Genomic DNA, 17,043 nt, shown 5'->3' with positions numbered 1-17,043 from the left:
CTCTTTTGTGCACAGTACTAACATACGCACTCATATAACTTTCCTTTAATCTTTTCTTTATTTTGTTCGAATCAAAAGGTTGGGCCAAAAGTGATGAACACGATCGCGTACTTCTCGGGAGCGCAGAGCGTCCTACGGGGGACACGGAAAAAAAGGCAGAGAGAGATACAGTATATGTGAGGGGAGGAAAGAGAGAGCGGGATCAGTCCCATCCCATCGAGGTGACCCATCCTTAAGCTGACCGTGACGTAGGCGACCGCACGCCCCACTGTCCCGTCGTCAGGTTGACCTCAGGCATCGGCTTCCGTGAGGCAAAGAAAGTCGGGGACACGTTAACGTCAATGCCCTCCCACCGTATTTTTTTCCCCTTATAATTTGTTATTTTTTAAATATATTTTTTTAAAAATCAATAATTTTTTTTTTAATACGAATATATCTAATAAAATCAGAACGTCTATAAATAGATTTTTTTTAATCCACAGATAAATTTATCTAATTTTTGTCCCTATTTATCTTTTTGAAGTCTGAGATTTTATTAATATAATTTTTCATTTCATAGATGAACTTTATCTTGATTGGAGTAGAGATGATACGGTTTTAAGGGAGAGTTGTCAAAATTTTTAAATATATATATTTTAAATCAATGTTTCATATATTATTAATACGAATATATTTAATAAAATTAGAAAATAATAAGTTTTGAAGCGTTTTAGATAGCTTTTTTTTTTTTTTCTAATCCACATAGTGCTTCTGGAGTGACTGGCCACATTTAAGATTATTTATTTCGTGTCTGAATTTATCTTTATAAGGCTTGAGATTTTATTAGTAACTTTATCTTGATGGGAGCAGAGATGATATGGTTTTAAGAAGGAGCAGACAAAAATTTTATGGGGTCGAAGTTACCATGCCTATCTGTTGATTTGATGCATGTTCGCATGCCAACCAAAAAAAAAAAAGAAATGAAGAGGATTTAATTACTTTGTTTTTTTTGCTTTAGGTTTGCCAAGATTTTGGGACCCACTGAGTACGGAAAAGGGCGGGGGGCAAAACGGAGGGAAGCAGCGGAGTGGGGAGGAGGGAGTTAAATGTCCGGGAATAGATGCATGAGCCGTCCCATCATGGGGATTCCCATGGTCGCGAGTGGGGAGAAGATACCGTGGGTGATGGATGCTACGTCGCTCCGTTCCAAAAAACTACCTAAAGTTTTCCTTCTGACGTGGCAACAAAGAACGGTCCAAACCATGCTAACATCCTATCGTGCTAACTTGGCCAAAAATGAAATGGTTATTATCTACCAACTTAGTAGCTATTTTCATGATACAAGACTCCTATAAGATTTCTTAGGGAGGTGTACAGTTTCTGTTTTGTGATTTCACATAAAACAAATCTTCCACTATTCATGTACAAATTTATGCTCAGCTTTATGTCCTTGGAATAGTACTTCGTGTTACAGCTCATTGATTTTTTTTTTTTGACCATGAATTAGGAAATTGCAATTCAAATGCCTGCACAAAAGTTATTTTTATGTGTGTCCAAAAATGAGTATTGTCCATTTTCAATGCTCTCCCTCAATTTTATATTTCTTATGTTTTAATTACCTTATAAAAGAGACAATAATCATCAGTTATGTATAATATCATGTTAGTGCCTTTTGTAATTTGACATATTTTATATTTCATGCCAAAATTTTGGCGCAAATTTACTACTATGAAGACTCCAAATTACCTCGCCTTATGATTCTCTCCCACCCCCTCTCTGCAAGCGCACATCCCACTATTTTAGTGGTTGATATAATTATATCAAGCGTGAATTCACCATTGAGGTTCCAAATTTAAGCTGGAGTAATGCATCCCAAAATATTTGTACCTCGGTAATTATTTACACTATGCAAGACCTTCTTCCACTCTTGAAAAAATATATAACTAAGATAAGTATAGTTATATCATTTTTGTAACTAAGATAAGTTTATACACGTAGCTATTTAGAAAAAGCTCATAAAAAATATATATTAAGAAGCTGTGCGTATCTCAGTTCACATAAATTAAAAATAATATGGTGGTCAAAACACTAGATTCCAATTAGCGATGAGTTACATCCATTCAAGTACCCTTCCTTTATGAACTACTAAAAAATAATCATCATCAAATTTATAATTATCTCAATATAACTTTGATCATGATTAATATTTACTTGCATCTTGGAAACTATGTTACTTATAATGTAGTTGGAGGAAAATTAATCTCTCTCTCTCTCTCTCTAGATCACAATCATTCATCAAATACTTATCTTACAGATCCAGCCTTGTGAATGGCATATGCCAAAGTTTCTAGTATGAGTAAAAGATATGGTAAGATAATAGCAAAACAATTCACCATTTAATTAGTTTGCCTAGTTATTTCATTAGATCAAATAGTAGTAGTGATAATTAGTTTGGTTCATACTTCAAACTCAATTTTAATTACCATGTGACAAGGCAACTTATCAATGAGTGAAAATCAGCATTATGCTGATAAAGATACAAAAATCGATGAGCTTTCTAACATAAACCATATTTGTTCCTACTATCCCTTATTTTAAGAAGGTTCTTGCTTTCGGAGTTCATTTGACCTCTAACTTCTTGTCCAGGAGGGGTGCGAGAGCTTGAGATAGTACTCAAACTACTGTATGTTGGCACTGAGATCCTCGCATGCTGTATGTTTTGTTGAGCCAAATCACTTAGGTTTTTCCTGACCTCCTGTAAAGGCATAATAGAAGTTAGATGCAAGGCCTAAACTTGGAATTTTAGCCTTTACAGTGAAAAAGAAAGCCAAAAAACTTAGCCATGCTACATAAATTTAGTTGATACCATGATCATGAGGGTTTCGAAGCCTTACTGTAGTGCAGTTATGTTCCACCTACGATCCGAACTCATGGTTCCATTAATCAATCAAGCTCATTCTAGGGGTTAACCAATCCATGTTGTGCTCATGAAGTCTCTCTCTTTCTCTCTCTCTGAAATTAAGAAAGGTCACCCTTGGGGTGCACTATGGGCTGGTTAACCAAAACCCAACCCACAATATTGTTGGGTCGGGCCAACATGTACTTAGGTTTGCAATTTCGTTGGCAAGTCCTAGCATGGCTTCAAGTTAGATTAGGGTCGTGATGAAGCACAAACCCAACCTGGTTCTTCAAGTTAGATATCAACTTTGACCCAATCAAAACCTAATATGCATTTGATAAAATATGGTTCCAAACTTAACTTAAATCCTTAAAGAACCACCTTGGCATAGCCTCATCCAACATGGTCTCACCGTCCACATGGATAATATCTAGGTTAAAAATTTTGGAGTCAATTTGGCTTTATTTTGGATAGTCAGGTTGCTTATTTGGTAGGGTTGGGTTTGAGTTGGATATTTTATTTGTCAGACCGAGCCCAAGTTGCCAATCTAGATTATCCTGCACAAAAAATGCACTGACATTTTGGGTTGGTTCACTAGCTGCCTCAATCAGACAAGTAGTTAGCTCTACAATCCACCAAATCCAGCGCAGTACTGTAATATCCCTCCTTGGTAATAAAAAAGAAAAGAAAAGAAAAAGAAAAACTCGCTCTTTGCTGCATGGTAACTAAAATATTGCATTGGATCAGAACCACTGATCAAAAACTAAATATGCATCGGGTACTTCGTTCCCGATTAAATCGGAGAGGTATTTGATTTTGAAACCTTGATTTGAATTACATGAAAAGAGTTTCACTTCTAAGAACAGTTTATTGCTCTCACATCATATCCACTGGTTGACATGATTGTTTGACGATAAAAATGTAATGAATTACTAATATTTTTGAGAGTAACAATGAGATCGACAAATTTAGGGATCAAGAAATTACTTGGTATAGATCTTTGCAATATAATTATGAAGTTAGAATATAATCATGGAAATATACTATGGACAGGAAAAGGATTTGTCATTTACAAATTTTATATTAGCAGAATAATTTCGCAAGCAGATGATTCTTAGACAAGGAGTGTATGTTCTTTCAAATTAACTTATAAAAAACATGTATTACCCTACTTGAGAAAGAAAAAACATGCAAATGAGAAAAGAAAAAAAAAACAACATAAAATTTGAAGCAATATGTTTTTACTTGAGAGCTACACATCTTGAGTTCAGCTCAGATATTTTACTCAAAGTAAGAAATCCATAATTTGATGTTCTTTTTAGGAACTATTATTTCGTGAAATATTAGCAATCAGCACAGCTTTTTGAAAGCTTGATCCGAAACTATGAAGTAAAAGACATTGTTTCATACCATGTGCTTGAGCGCCATGTCGATTGAAGCTCTTGGCATCATCCTGCCATACCCCGACCCCTCCCTACTCTGCGTCTCACGCTTTGGATTTGGATCCTTCTCATCTCCACTCACTGCTCTCCTTGCGTTCATCAGCTTCTCCACCATTCGGCTCCCAACAACAAAAGTCCCATTTGCAGCTTGAGTTCTTCCCTTCGCCGTTGAATTATGCGCACCATGTGATCCGGTATCAACTTTCCTACCCCTCGACACACTCGGTGAGCATGACTGCCTTCTGGGCATTCCATTCTCCAGCTTTGGCTCTGCTGACCCCAATGTAGGCCGCCCTCTGGTGGCAGATGATGCTCTGCCTGGAATTACTGATGCTGTTGTTATTAGATTTGGAGGTGTCGCATTGGAGAATCCCGGGACTGTCGCAGGGATGGTCGGCCTCACTAGAGGCGAAGCGCCTCTGCCTCGAGGCCGAGTGTCTGAACTTTTCTTTGGAGCGATTGTAGAATTAGCAGGGGGCTCTTTAATGTGTCTTGGAGTGACTATTGGTTGGTTTGATCTCTTATTAGAATTAGAGATGAATTTGTTTGGTCCGTCAGTGGGAATTGGAGCTCCTTTTAAGGTGGTTTTGCCTGATGAAGAATTGGGTCTTGTATTTGGAGTCGCCGATCGGGAAGAGGAGGAAGATTTGGAGCTGGGGGATTTCGGTCCTTGCCCGTGTTTTGGTTCCACCGATTTGCCTGAAAACTGAAAATATCATGTGGTTTAGCATGGTAATGTAGGTGCAAATTGTAGAGGCAAAGCTTGTATCATATATTGCTGTAGAAATGTAGCTATCTGCGTCGGAATTCAAACTAGCAGCCATTCATATATATAGTTAGTAGTAACTGGCTTTGTGTCATGTGAAAAAAATAAAGGGAAGACATGTTCCATGTTTGCTGTCCTATTTCATGCATTTGTTTCCCTTTAATGATGAGATTCTACTTGTTGTGTAGTTTCTTACATGAATTCTCAATCTATAAATGATCGACACTGGAGTTCTTCTCCCCCTTTTAATTCATTCTGTCTGCATTTGTATCAAACTGGTAACTGTAAAATTATAAAGCGGTAACTGGTCTTATGTTGATCAGCTCTTTTCTTTTAGGAAAATTTTATCAATTTTGTTTCTCATATCACACAACTATTACCCTCCTATGTTCACAATTAAATCAATGAAGTGCTAACTGCTTCAAGTTCTGATCCCATTTCTTGGCTTGGAAATGCTTTATAATTGGCACTTTATCGGATTTATTAGCAAGAAATTAGGCTTAGTTATATATAATGGAGAAATTAATACTTCCTTTACGTAAAATAGATAAATTAATACCTGGGACTCAGTTTACAGGTACCTAATGTGACCACAAAATGGACACACAACCAGGTACAAATGCACGCACGCACGCACGCATTCATGCATACGCACTCAGACACAGAGAGAGAAAGAGAGAGATTTATACCCTCGAAGGCTTGAAAGAGCGGAGGACTGGGAGTTCCTTGTGAACAACGACGTCAGGGTCATTGGCTTCCATTTCAAGAGATGGAAACAAGGGGGTCGCCGGTGGTGTTTTTAGCCTGCAGTAGAGGATATCGATCAACTAATTGCCAGCATAATAATTAACATTTATAAACTCCAAAATCTAGAGAGAATTATATATGCATACAAGTTTTTTTTTTCATGTTATGCGATAAAATTTTGTTCATTACCAGTCGTAGTCGTTCTTTTCGTTTTCTGTGGCAAGAAAATCTTTTTTCCCGGATGGGATTCTGTATAGCGGATAATTTCCTGTGGCCAAACAATTAGTATTCCCACATCAGCTGATTTTGATAATTAATTAAACTTTACAACAGTATGCCATCATATCTCTTGCATGTACTGTTCTTTTATTGTGTAATCTTGCAAACGTAAATGAGCTTCTTTCAGTAACAACAACAAGACAATACACTGCATATCTTAGATATCTTCATCAAGATCTTTATGTCAAGGGAGATCTCACCATGGCCAGGCTCGAACTCATCGGATACTGGCTGGAGGAGGCTCATAGTTCTCTCTTTCTCGCGCTTGAACATCTCGCGAAAGAGAAGCAAATCCTCATCTTGCTCCTTTCTTGGGTTCTTCGGCAACTTATTGATCCTGCGGTGCCCGGTGTTCATCGATCTTCTCCACCTACAAAAACTGATCCCAGATTCAAGGAGCTCGCAAGAAACGCAAGGCAATGACGTCGAGGTGTTGGTGATGGAAAGGAGGAGAAGGTGGCAAGAAGGATGGAGGAGTATTATAGGGTGTGATAGAGGGGGGGGCTCCATGGGGATGGACTCCAAAAGTTGGCCGGCAACACCAAAGCCTTGGACTTACCTCCGCCAAGTACAAAATAATTGAATTAACGTAGCAGGGAGAAGGATGTGAGGAGGGAATCCTCCTTGGGCGCCCATTTGGCGATTCCCGCTGCTTTGGATGGTGGCCGCTTGTCAGGCACAGCGTCTTGTCCATAATTCCACCTCTTAGCTGGGGAAGGATCAAGTGATGGGAATCACACTGTGAAAGAATATAATGGGGCATCCACAACCCAACACGTGTGATGATCGAGTTTTTTGCTCCATGGCCGGCCCAGTCGGATGGCAACGAAAGAAGAAAAAGGGGAAAAAAAGCTCCTTTCCCTGCAGGATGAGAGGGTTGGTGCACTTCATGGGTTAGTGCAATAAATATTGAGCTTATGGTCTAAGTACCGACCCACATGTTGCAATGGGGTTTTTCTTGGTGTTGGACCTGAAGGTAATTTTCTTGTTGGGCGGGTATCTCAATCTAATGTCCAAATTACTTGAAAATGGGTATCAACCTTGTAAATAATAAGTAAAGTAAAAAATTAAAAAAATATATTTTGAAGTTTGGCATCTTAAACTTAGACCTAGATGAGATCTGACATGATCCTACTAGCTAAGTCGACGGTTTTGGACTTGGCTTCACAGCTTAGAATCGAAATTGATTTGATTATTTCATTAAGTAATGCCGGCTGAATACCTTTCTAAAGAGACTTTTAATGGCTAGTTCGCTCTGAGGAGGTTGCTTTCAAAATCATGCACGACCGGTGATGGTATAGAGGACAAGCAAGGCAAGGGAGGCTCAGCCACAGGTGGGAGCCGGGGATCGCCAGCACGAGGAGAGAAAAAGGGTGGCCAGGCGAATCCGGGGGGTTTGGCGGCATACCCGATCTTAAAGGAGGAGGAGGAGAACCTCCAGTGGCACTTCATGGTGGTCCTCGAGCTACCGGAAGAGCTAATCGAGGCGTTGAGGATGGAGTGGAAAGACCAGATGGTGGTCGTCCGAAGTCTTGGCTGCTAGGTGCCGGCTGAATGGGTGGCCCGAGACGTCGTTCTTCGGAGAAAAATAGAGCATGAGATGGAAGCGGTGCTGCTCGTCGATGACCACCTTGCTCTCTGCTTTTAGACAACAGCTGACCGGGACCTCGCCCTCACCAGCAACCTGTGGGTGGTGGCGGGGCAGTTGCTGGCCATGGAGCCATAGGATTCTGACTTTGTTCCGGGGTTGGACGTAGGAAAGACGGTGGTGGTCTGGATCCAGCTATCGAGGCTTCTGTTGGAATACTGGTCGAGTGAGACGATCCTGCAGATCGTTGCAATGGTTGGCCGGTCACTGGCCATCGATAGGATAATGGAGCAACAGAAGGTGATGGAATTCACTAGGGTCAAGGTGGCCATCAATGCCACCGCGCCACTGCTGCCCAGCATTCAGATCAAGGGCAAGGTGAAGGTACTGTGACAGCCCTTCATCTACGAGAATGTGTCCAATTTTTTCTATGGTTGCAGGTGAATCGGGCATGCCAAAGTGGCCAGTAGGTTTTTGACGTTGGCAATAGAGTGATAGGAGCGGAGGTGATCCCCTGCCCCCATGGTGGTGAAAACCAGCGGAGACTATGGGGAGCCAAACTCGAGCTCTGACGAGGAGTCCCGGTGCCCGATCTTCGACCCTTGATTGGCGGCCACGAGGATTCAGCCGCCGCGAGCCTTGAAGGGGCTACCGCAGCCGAGGAAGACGACCGAATCAACCTCCAAGTCATCCTCTTCAAGGTCGCAGTCCCCTCCCAACCGTCTGAGTTCCTCTGGCTCGCCGCCAGACTCAAATGGATGGCAAAAGCCGATGAAGGTGGTGTAGCAGCACTCTCCCCCAAAAGGATCGGTCGGCCGGCGAGGGAGCTGACTCGGGCTCGAGGTTGGGGGCAACTTAGGGCAGTTGCCGAGCTGGATCGAGTTTCGGCCTAGTCGGCTTAGCAGACGACACGGGAGGTGTTGGGTTGACCATGGTGCAGGCCGACCTAGAGGTGTTGATGGTGGATGCGGGCCTGGGCCTATCAAATAAGAGGCCTAAGAGCCCAGCGACTGGATTGGTCGGGGCGAGCTTAGGCTAGGTGGATGCGAGCCGGCCCGAAAGCATGGACTAGGCCACCCAAGCGGATGGGTTGGGTGCACCCATGGCGCCCGAGCGGAAGACTAGGCCCAATCAGGGCCCAGGTGTGCGGGAGCAGGTGGCCGCCCCCTCCCTCTCTCCTAGTGTCGGCGTCCTTCCCGGCGAGGGTGGCTTGCCCCGGCAACCCCTGGTTCCTCTCTGACTCCACTAGGGGTGTCACTTGTGCGGCCTTCTGATCCTGATATGGGCCATGCGACGCCAGGTGGCGGCGCCCCTGTCGGGTTGGATGCGAGGGTGCTGGATGAAAGTTATTTCTAGGTTCTTCGGTGTTTAGCATGCTGAATTTTTTTTTTTTTTAAAACCATGGCTGAACCTGATCGGGTTGCCTACGTACCCCTTCACAAGGGAAATCAAGCCACACGTAGTTCTTTTAAAATTTCAAAAATACAGCGAAAAAATGAATCAAACAATTTAATTCATGCATGCTTACAAGATCAAATTTAGAAATCAGCACATTAAGAACACATAGGATTATGCCGGAATTGTTTAAACAATTATGCTAAAATTTTTATGCATGATTAACTATCAGATCTGAAACTTAATAACTCTATTCCAATTAATCTCCGAATATCCATCGAATGGATTCTGAAGATATCTCCGTGAGGAGCCCCAAAAGAGGGTAAAACCTCGGGGAATCGACCTAAACCTTGACACTATAATAAATGATTAATGCTAGATTAATACCTTTTATGATGGATGAAAGTTGTGAATCTGATTCTTGACTTCGCAGCCACGCACACGAATGGCCTCTACGAGAAGTACATGCGAAGTCCTGAAGGATCTTCTTCCGCAACAGTGCTAGCAGTTGCAGAACACTTGAAAGCTGAAATCTGCCCGTCGGGATTCAATCAACTCTTGATCAATCGTCTTGAAGCAGATGGAGATGAGGTTTGTAAGAAAAGTAGAGGACTCAGATCTGATCTTGAATCTTCTAGATATTCACCCTGAAAACCCTATCTAAAATGGAGAAGAAGAGGAAGAGGAGGCGGGTGAGGAAGAAGGCTGCAATGGATGTGTTTTTGGTGCCCATGTTTAACCCCTTTTAATGGCCTCCAAATTTTCATTCAAAATTCAAAATTTATTTTTAGAAAACCTCTTTTAGTTGGCACATGCAAAGGAATAGGAACAACCTTAGATCTCAACCAAATCTGATTTAAATTCAAATTTTAAACACATGTGCAAGAGGGAAGGAATTTGAAATCCATGCGGCAAGGTAAAACACTTCATAATTTCGAAATCAGCTCTTGAAATTCGAATTTAATCCATTCAAAAACTCATACGCCACCTTGGCTGATGGTTTGAGTGATTAAAATCATTTAACACATTGCTTAATGTTTGAATTTAAATTCAAATAACAAACAATGTCGCCATGTGTCATACAATGGGTCCATGTGCCATGCAATAATTTTGGTTTATTTAAATTTCATGAAATTCAATTCCATGTCACCAATAATTTCCACATCATCTGAGCCTAATCCCCTTGGGTTGCACCTAATCAAATTTGGTTAAACCCGAATTAAAACAAAGCAATTTGGTTGAACCCAATCTAATCAAGTCAGACCCTGATTGAGCTCAAATTGAATCCAATTCAATTTTGGCTCATGCAAACTCAATCAAATTGAATTAATTACTTTGTGTTGGACCTAATCCAATTAGGTCAATCCCCAATTAAGAATAAATTAATTTAAAATTAATTTGATCAGCTTAAGTCCTTTTTGGTTCTAACCTAATCCAATCAGGTCAAAATCCTGATTGAGCCCAAACTTGAATCCAATTCAATTTGGCTCATCCTTAGCACAATTACTCAATCAAATTGAGTTTATTAGTAATTTAATTACTAATTAATCCTTCAATAATTACTTTAATTATTTTATAAGATAATTTGCCAATCAAATTGACCAAATTATCCCTGAATGATTCTTAATCATTCATCAGCTTTCTTGATCAATCAGGAATCTTCTATGCGTGTGACCTCATAGGTTCGAACCTAAGCCGGTAGTATAGGAACAATTTTCTACACTAATTGATGTGACTATCTAGCAATGGTACCCAACGTCCGGATAGGCCGAATATATGCGAAGCAAATATTCTGGAACCCTAAACTATGGTTAATGTATAATTCAATCCCTTTGACTCCTAATGCCAGGATGACTTAGAGCTCACTGTCAACCCTATAATTAGTACATCCATTATGTGATTAACTTTAGATATCCCGTGACTCATCACTGGGATTATCCTGGCCAAGGTTTTGCTAAATTAATCACAAGACATTATCTCCTGTTTTCAGGAGGGGTCAATTCTATCTTGACTCACAACTGACTACGCAAGTACTTGACTGCACCCAGTGACCTTCCGTCACTGAATTAGAAATTCAGGTAGTCCGGTACCAAAGTACAGTAAGTTGCTTGCTAGTCACAGGTTGCGGTCTCAGGTCAGAGGGCCAAACTTATACCCATATCCACTCAGAACATCTCTCGACAGTAGAGCATTCCGGAATTGGTCACGTTCAGTGAAATGTACTCCTACACTTCACCTATGTGGCATACCAGTGTCTCCACACTCCTTGGTTAAGAGGACAACCAACGTATATGTCACACAACGACCTAATCTCGATAATGCTGTCATCCTAGTAACAACATATCATTTGGTCGCGAACAAGTTTAAGGACTCAAAGATAAATCCTCCTTTATCATAACATAAGTCCTAAGGACTTCATCATATAAGAGTTCATTTGAAGATGAAATGATGAATAATGCCAAATAACACTTTATTAATTTGTCAATTCATTTACAAAATTCAATCATCAATATGCTGACGATTGACATTTAGGATACAAATCCCAACAACTCCCACTTAGCCTAATGCCAATCGGCACAGTATCTAATACCCATCTTCGACTTGTGTTCGTCGAACTCTTTGATGCCGAGGACTTTGGTAAATGGGTCATCCAGATTTTCTTTTGTGTCAATCTTCTGAAGATCAATATCACCTCGATCGATGATCTCTCGAACCAGGTGGTAGCGACGTAGAATATGCTTGGTCCGCTGATGTGCTTTAGGTTCCCTTGCTTGAGCTATGACCCCAGTATTGTCACAAAATACAGGCACTGGACCATCAATGGAGGGTGTCACTCCAAGCTCGGTGATGAACTTCCGCAACCATACAGCTTCCTTGGCGGCATCAGATGCTGCGATATATTCTGCTTCACATGTAGAATCTGCCACTGTATGCTGCTTGGAACTCTTCCAGCAGATGGCCCCACCCTTAAGAGTGAAGATATATCTTGACACGCTCTTGCTATCATCTTGATCTGACTGAAAACTTGAATCAGTATATCCCTCAAGTTTTAAGTCAGAATCACCATAGACAAGCCACTGATCTTTAGTATTTCTCAAATACTTAAGGATGGTTTTTACAACCTTCCAGTGGTTGCTACCTGGATCAGATTGGTATCTGCTCACTACTCCTAGTGAGTATGCCACGTCTGGTCTAGTACATGTCATGGCATACATTATAGATCCCACTGCCGAAGCATATGAAATTCTATCCATACTCTCTCTTTCTTGAGGGGTTGTCGGACAATTCCTTTTAGAGAGGTTAATTCATTGGCCCATCGGAAGATAGCCTTTCTTGGAATTAATCATACTGAACCTCTTCAGTATAGTATCAATGTATGTGGATTGGGATAATCCAAGCAATCTTCTAGATCTATCTCTATAGATCTTCATCCCTAGAATATAAGATGCTTCTCCCAAATTCTTCATAGCAAATTGAGATGATAGCCAAACCTTTATTCCTTATAATGCAGGAATGTCATTTCCGATTAAAAGAATGTCATCCACATACAAAATAAGGAATATAATAACTGAACCATTTGCCCATTTATAAATGCAAGGTTCCTCTTCATTCTTAATGAAGCCATATGTTTTGATTACCTTATCAAAACGTATATTCCAACTCCGTGAAGCTTGCTTTAATCCATAAATAGATTTTTGAAGCTTGCACACTTTAGACTCATCTGCAGATGTAAAATCTTCAGGTTGTATCATATACACTTCTTCTTCTAAATCTCCATTTAGAAAAGCGGTCTTTACATTCATTTGCCAGATTTCATAGTCTAAATGTGCTGCTATCGCAAGCACAATCCGAATGGACTTGAGCATTGCCACAGGAGAAAACGTCTCGTCATAGTCAATACCATAACGTTGACGATAACCCTTGGCAATCAGACGGGCTTTATAGGTCTCTACCTTTCCGTCTGCGCCTCGTTTCCTTTTAAATATCCACTTACACCCTATGGGTTTAATTCCTTCGGGTGGGTCAACTAATGTCCAAACATCATTGACCTTCATGGATTCCATTTCGGATTGCATGGCTCCAAGCCATTTATCAGAGTCATACCTCTGCATTGCATCCATATATGTGATCGGATCCTCATCGTTTTCATCAAGTTCGATAGGATCCCCATCCCGGACCAAGAAACCATAGTATCTGTCCGGCTGACGTGGTACTCTACCCGATCGCCTTAATGGTGCATCTAATATGGGTTCTGGATCTGATCTAATCAAATCCGACTCAACTAGTTTAGTAGATGGTGTCGGATCTTCTACATGTTGAACTTCTCTAAGCTCAACATTAGAGCTATTTGTTCCTTCACCAAGGAATTCCTTTTCTAAGAAAATTGCTCTATTGCTTGCGAACAATTTTTGTTCTTCAGCAAAGTAGAAGTAATATCCTTTAGTTTCTTTAGGATAACCGACAAAGAAATATTTGTCAGACTTGGGTTCAAGTTTGTCTGTCTTCAAACGTTTGACGTACGCCGGACACCCCCAAATCCTAAGGTGAGAGAGCATCGGCTTGCGTCCAGTCCACATCTCATGTGGTGTTTTATTTACAGACTTACTTGAGGGGTTTTTGATTTTGACCATTGGGTCTAACCCAACCAGATTTGATTAGATAACCCATTATCCCCATGATTTATGCAATGTCTTAAATGTTTAAATCACATTTAAAATCTAAGATCTACATCAATACTTAATTCACAATTAAGTGTATTGCATTATTCATGTCTTATCTTGGTTTTGCATGCATTACAACTTTGAATCATTAAAACCCCTTTTAATGTTCAAGTTAAATGGTTTCCACATGCATACAAACATGTCTATTCATCATATGAATAACATCATAAAATAATATAATCAGTTTACATCATATGTAAAAGATCACATTTTGCATTAGATATTTGATATCACAAAGAACCTGGACGAGCTCTGATACCACTGATAGTATGCGTGCAGAGGGCTAAGCATGAATTTCAGAAAAATTTTTATGCGGAAAGAACGAGTTAAACATTTTAACCCATAACATGCTTGATATTTTTGATATTTTAACTCCGGTACCAGTCGAAGACAATCTTCAACTGCACATCACATGTGGCACGGGCTCAGTCCCAATACATAGGGTGACACCCGCACGTGCCCATCAAAGCACTCATCATATGAGCCCCCGGGTGGAGAGCCACGCTTCGTCACACGATCACGCGTGAGAGTTTCCGGGAATCGGATAGTCTCCACTAATCCTTTGCTTTGACACCAAATATCACAAAGCCCTCAGATCCCGAGGATTGTGTGATTCGAATAAATATGCATAAATCACAACTTCTTGTGATTTGAAGATTGAGATCATATCTCAACCGTAAAAGAGATCAGGTCTCTTACCTTTAGAAGGGGGTTCCTTCAAGGATGCTTCGCAGCCGCACAAGCGTCCGGCCTCGATGACTCGTCCACGCGAAGCTCCGGAATGATCAGCTCCCGGGGAGTGCTAGCTCGCAGGGAGGCAGAAGGTTGGCTGAAAAGAAGAAGGAAGAAGATGGACCTTCACAGCTCAAGAACTCCTTCTTGGGCTTTCACCTTCAGAGCTACTCTCTCCTCTCACTCTCTTTCTCTGGTGCTTTTTTTTTGTGTAGAGAAGAAGGAAGAGGGGTGGCCTATTTATAGGCCAAGAAGAAGGTGAGGTGTCCCTATGAGGTGTCCTGTGAGGTGTCCTGCCAGGACACATGTCACACATGCAAGACAAAGATGTGTCCTGCTCCGCCACGTGTCACGCATGCAAAGGGGTGAGGTGGCCTAGAGGGCGATGTCATGCATGACCTCATGAGGCAGATGAGGTCATGGATGACATCAGGAGGAGTGTGAGGTGTCCAGGCCCGCCATATGTCACGCATGCAAGCAAAAGAGGTATCCTGCTCCGCCACGTGTCACTCATGCAAAAGGATGACGTGGCCTGGAGGGCAATCGGGATGTGGGTCCCACATACAGTATGCGGGTCCCACCTTAAGCAGGACGTGGGTCCCACATACAGTATGTGGGTCCCACATATGCAGGACGTGGGTCCCACATACAGTATGTGGGTCCCACATGGGCAAGAAGTTCAAGTCCAATTTGACTCAAGCCAAATCTAATTTGGTTGGGGGCAAATTGAGTCTAATTAGTGATCCAATCACCAATTAACTTTTCCAAGCAACAATTGCTTAGGGCAATCAATCAATCACATTGACTATTTTACCTCTAGACGATTCTCAATCGTCAATCAGCTATTTGATCAATCCAGAAACTTCTAAGCGTGTGACCTCACAGGTTCGAGCCTAAGCCGGTAGTACAAGAACACTTCCTGCACTAATCGAAGTAACCATTTAGCAATGGGACCCGACGACCGAATAGGCCGAATAGATGCAAAGCAACATTCTAGAACCTATGGACCATGGTTACCGCATAATTCATCCTCTTGACCAGAAAATACCCAGGGTGGGTTCAGAGTCTGTCTACCCTGAAACGATCCATCCGGAAATATGTTTCAATTCAATAAGTCAAGTGATAGAGATTTGACTTTCCCTGGCCAGGGTACTACATAATTGAAAACACAAGGCATTCATCCTTATTCCTAAGGGAGGTCAATCCCATCTTGATTTGCAACTGACTACCACAAGTACTTGACTGGACCTAGAAACCTTCCGTCGCTGGATTAGAAATCCAGGTAGTCCGGCACCAAAGTACAGTGAGTTGCTTGCAAGCCACCGGTTGCAATCTTAGGTCTAAAGGATACATATACCTATATCCACTCGGAACAACTCTTGACAAGAGAGAGTCCGTCAATTGGTCACGTTCAGTGAACGTAGACTACCATTCACCTGTATACCATACTAGTATCTCTATACTCTTTGGTTTGGAAGACAACCAACAAATTGATACACAATGACCTACGCCCGATAATACTATCGTCCTATTAATAGTATATCATACGATCATGAACTTTTAAGGACCTGTGTGACAAAATCATATTTCATTACACAAAGCAGTCCTAATGACTTCATCACATCGGAGTTTGTGAAGATGTTCTGGTGATGAATAAATACCATGTTATTTATAATTGATTCAAATACATTTACAATCAACAATTGATTGGATTTAGGACATAATTCCCAACAACTCCCACTTGACCTAAAGCCAATCAGTACAGTATCGTATACCCATCTTCAAGTAATGATGGTCAAACTCCTTTATACTGAGGGCCTTAGTGAAGGGGTCGGCTAAGTTATCCTTCCCGTCAATCTTTTGAAGATCAACGTCACCCCGTTCTACTATCTCACGAACAAGGTGATACCGGCGCAGAATGTGCTTGGTGCGTTGGTGTGCCTTTGGTTCTTTAGCTTGAGCGATGGCCCCGGTACTATCACAGTATAGTGGGACTGGTCCATCAGCGGAGGGTGCAACTCCGAGCTCAGCAATGAACTTTCGTAACCAGACAGCTTCTTTGGCGGCATCAGATGCAGCAATGTATTCAGCCTCGCATACAGAGTCTGCCACGGTATACTGCTTGGAACTTTTCCAGCACACGGCCCCACCTAACAGGGTAAACACATAACCAGACACAGACTTGCTATCATCTCGGTCTGATTGAAAACTTGAATCGGTATAACCGACAAGTCTCAACTCAGTATCTCCATAAACAAGCCACTTATCCTTAGTATTTCTCAAATACTTGAGGATAGTCTTTACAACTTTCCAGTGGCTCTCTCCTGGGTCAGATTGGTACCTACTCACTACTCCTAGTGAATACGCCACATCTGGTCTAGTACATGTCATAGCATACATAATAGATCCCTCAGCAGAGGCATATGGAATTCTACTCATACGCTCTCTTTCTTGGGGAGTTGTCGGGCAATCTCCTTTAGAAAGAGTGATTCCAT

The 17,043-nt window shown here is 41.5% G+C and overlaps 1 protein-coding gene across 2 annotated transcripts; it reads right to left on the bottom strand.

Annotated features, from left to right (window-relative positions):
- Nucleotides 1-2,245: 2,245 nt before the first annotated feature.
- On the bottom strand, nt 2,246-8,027 carry LOC148700677 (uncharacterized). 2 transcript variants are annotated; one of them, XM_088706900.1, is made up of 5 exons: nt 6,672-8,027; nt 6,023-6,482; nt 5,776-5,890; nt 4,289-5,026; nt 2,246-2,734 (listed from the first exon to the last, which is right to left on the bottom strand). In XM_088706900.1, the coding sequence occupies exons 3-5, from the start codon at nt 5,845-5,847 to the stop codon at nt 2,537-2,539; spliced, it is 1,008 nt and encodes a 335-aa protein (XP_088563026.1). In that variant the 5' UTR covers nt 5,848-5,890; nt 6,023-6,482; nt 6,672-8,027; the 3' UTR covers nt 2,246-2,536. The 2 variants fall into 2 exon arrangements, with proteins under 2 accessions (XP_088563026.1, XP_088563025.1); XM_088706899.1 differs by having other exon boundaries at nt 6,023-8,027.
- Between the last annotated feature and the right edge of the window lie 9,016 nt (nt 8,028-17,043).

The sequence above is a fragment of the Phoenix dactylifera genome, chromosome 11 (genome assembly GCF_051530095.1).
Source record: "Phoenix dactylifera cultivar Ajwa chromosome 11, Ajwa_hap1_PhDact_Kaust_v1.1, whole genome shotgun sequence".
NCBI classification, from domain to species: Eukaryota; Viridiplantae; Streptophyta; class Magnoliopsida; order Arecales; family Arecaceae; genus Phoenix; species Phoenix dactylifera.
This window is presented reverse-complemented; position numbering and strand designations above follow the sequence as displayed.

Bases quoted from the DNA above. Each gene is read 5' to 3' on its own strand.
- LOC148700677 (XM_088706899.1), bottom strand. From the start codon at position 5,847: ATGGAAGCCAATGACCCTGACGTCGTTGTTCACAAGGAACTCCCAGTC. The intron at 5,027-5,775 runs GTATAAATCTCT...TGATATTTTCAG, and splicing joins GCTCTTTCAAGCCTTCGAGG to TTTTCAGGCAAATCGGTGGA. The intron at 2,735-4,288 runs GTATGAAACAAT...ATGCCTTTACAG, and splicing joins ACATGGCGCTCAAGCACATG to GAGGTCAGGAAAAACCTAAG.